This window comes from the organism of the source record quoted next, unplaced genomic scaffold, assembly GCF_019419815.1.
Source record: "Pyrus x bretschneideri cultivar Hongxiangsu unplaced genomic scaffold, Pyrus_bretschneideri_v1 Contig55, whole genome shotgun sequence".
Taxonomy (NCBI): domain Eukaryota; kingdom Viridiplantae; phylum Streptophyta; class Magnoliopsida; order Rosales; family Rosaceae; genus Pyrus; species Pyrus x bretschneideri.
In genome coordinates this window covers 2,068,072-2,071,137 of record NW_025999793.1, presented here as the reverse complement: position 1 = coordinate 2,071,137, position 3,066 = coordinate 2,068,072, and the positions used below count along the sequence as shown (strand labels likewise).

Here is a 3,066-nt window from a genome sequence, read left to right as displayed (position 1 = left end):
ATTTTCATGTTCTCACTTTAAAGGAATCCAGCGTGTCAAAATTAAAACAGAATTTTGTTAGCCGCGCGCTATTTACTATAGACTCATTTGAATTAACAAACTTCCCTAGATTTTGGATATTGATGGAGATAAATCTCTCTTGGTTCCTTGACCAACAAAAGCTCATCTCCTATCTTTTTGCATTAAAAGCAAGAAATTACATAAGGTAAAATTTTCATTAATCAACAAAATCGGTCTAGAGAACACCAACAATGAGTGATCACAACCAACACCAGCCTCCTCCTCCTCCTCCTCAACAACAACCTCCTTCACAGCCTCCCAATAATGTTCCTCCTCACCAGCAATCTCCAAGTGGTGTTTCTGCTCCTCCTCCTCAAGGTTCAATAGGTTTCTCAAGATTTGGTGTTTGATTCTCCTCTCCCTAATATCGCTTGTATATACTCATATATTTCCTTGAATTCGCATGCATTTGTTGGAAATATAACCTTGAAATTTATATATTTCAATAACGGGTTCGTTAATTTTGATTTGGCTTTTGTAAATACTGGAATAGGTTATCCACCACCACCTGAAGGGTATCCCAGGGACATTCCTCCACCACCTTCATATCCCCCGCAAGGATACCTCCCTCCACAAGGGCAATCTCCACCTCCAGGCTATCCTCCTCAGGGTTCTCCACATCGTGGGCATCTTCCTCCAAGTTCTCCGCCACACGGGTATCCTCCTCAAGGCTATCCGCCTCCAGGTTATCCGCCCCAGGGTTATCCTCCCCAAGGATACCCTCCCCAGGGCTACCCTCCTCCCGGATATCCTACGCACGGCTATCCTCCTCCAGGATATCCCCCTCATTATCACCCCCAACCTGTCCATCATCAGCAAGCCAATACTAGTAGCAGCACGGGTTGTTTGAATGGCTGGTATGTTTACGCCTCTTCTTTCTTTGTTCTCTTTGTATGGACGCATACGAAAATGTGTTGGCTCTTAATTAACGATCAACGACATTTTACGTGACTTAATATTTACAATTTCCTCACCCATTTTATACAAACTTATGCATGATATTCTATATTTTGCATGATGGTATTTTAAGGGGATAGATGAATTAAGTGAATTCTCTAATTTTTTTTTTTTTTTCTCTTTCAATTTTATAAATGGTGCAGCTTGGCTGCTCTCTGCTGTTGCTGTATGTTGGATTGCTTATGGGGAGGAATGTGATTGAAGTCTTATTTGATCGAAGAATATTCTGTACAAAATTATTCTCCTAAATGTAGTTGCCAAATATTTCTCTATTATTTAGGTTTTGTATCTTCTTCTAGAGTGTCAATTTGCAATTCCTATAAACATATGACAGTGAAAAAGGGTGTAGTACTATTTATTTTGAATCTTTTAAATAAATTAAATTTGGCCTTGTTAGTTTATTGATCAGGAATCAGGAGCTTGGATAGAAATTTAGGAGATGGAGAAGGAATATCTATCTGTGACTCTGAGCAAATAATATGCTCGATCTAATGCTTGAGGAAAAGCCCTCACTCGCTTGACAAGGTTTGTAAAAAGCTTTACACGAAATATAAATAATAAAATTGAAGAGGGGAGCAAAGTTCATATCTTCATGGAGGATAGTTGTAAAAACCAAAAGAAAAATATTCAGAAATTTAATTGTTGAAATATTATATATTTTCAAATGAAATTATTTTTATGATATTCGAATTACACTAAAAAAAATAAGCTTTCTGGATGACCATGTAATGTAAGCCGACAATTTTAGCTAAGAAATAAATTTTTGACGGGGAAAGACCAATTTTCGCCGGCAAAGACCAATTTTCGATTATTCCCGACCCGCGTTCCATGGCCTCAACGGGAACTCTACCTCAGAGCTCGCGCCACAGACGGAGGCTACCCTTCCGATGGGCCGGCAAGCCCTAGATGCGCAAATCGCCCATCTGCGCGGTAGAGCCTTGAGATGGAACAAACCATCATCACAGCTCTCTCGACGATCAAAACACGCACCTTGCTGGCACAGATGCCTGAGCAACTGCCCTGGCCGCAGGTGGTCCCAGGGACGGGAGATTATGAACGTGGAGCGGTGCCTTTGCCTGGATTAAGAACTGGACGAAGTTCGCCGAGCCTTGACGGGAATTAGACACCGAATATGTCCGGCTACAGTACCAAGTGGAAGCCGAGCGCATCAAGAGAGATTACGCCATATGGCTGCTCGGCAATTTTCGTTTATCATATGTATTTTAATTGATTAGGTTGTTGACAATAGTATTAAAAAGAAGAGAGCGGAAGAACGTAGAAAATGAGTTGGAAAGTGAGAGAATTGATGCGTATATAGTATTACGTACACCTATCACTGCAAAGGGGTAAATATATACAAGAGATGACGACACCGCCACGAACATTATCAATTTATACATGAAAGAACGTAGCAGTTGGGCCAATCTAACCATTTATTTTGAGGACATCACATCAGAAAAAATAATAAAACATTGACAACGGGGTTTTTTCAAGTCAATTTTTGTTGGCACGTTGTTATTCATGTATGTGTTGATTTGATTAATGCAAGTGTTTTTGGCATTTTGCCCTTCAAAAAAGCAATTGACAAAGAAAAAGAACAAGAATAGTATGTATGCAATAACATTATGAGTCAAAGAAGTGAGACATGTGAATTGTATGGAGGTAAACAACAGTTATGTGACTTTTTTGCTGAAAAATTGTGTGACTTTTTCATATATTGTTCATTACGAAATAAGGAATAAGAGCAAGAAGGTGTAATATATGATCTCAACTATTCAATTGTGTTCCAAGTAATAAAGTTGTTTAGATATTGGAGAAAATTAAAAATTCATTTCGAGGAGGTTTGTCTCGTTCTTTAGGTGAAATTCGGATACCATTTCTCAAGATTGCTTTTGGCCTTACCCTAAAAAAAATAATTGACAAAGAAAAAAAGAATAAGAATAGTATGCATGCTATAACATTATGAGTCTAAGAAGTGAGACATGTCAATTGTATAGAGGTAAGCAACATTTTTGCGACCGTTTTTTGTTGAAAATTTGTGACTTTTTT

General features: G+C 38.6%; 1 protein-coding gene across 1 annotated transcript; it reads left to right on the top strand.

Moving 5' to 3' along the window:
* The first annotated feature begins 251 nt into the window (after positions 1 to 251).
* Positions 252 to 1,537, top strand: LOC125470956 (U1 small nuclear ribonucleoprotein C-like). Its single transcript, XM_048570799.1, has 3 exons — positions 252 to 326; positions 388 to 917; positions 1,161 to 1,537. Exons 1-3 carry the CDS (start codon positions 252 to 254, stop codon positions 1,213 to 1,215), a joined length of 660 nt encoding a protein of 219 aa, XP_048426756.1. The 3' UTR covers positions 1,216 to 1,537.
* The last annotated feature ends 1,529 nt before the right edge of the window (positions 1,538 to 3,066 follow it).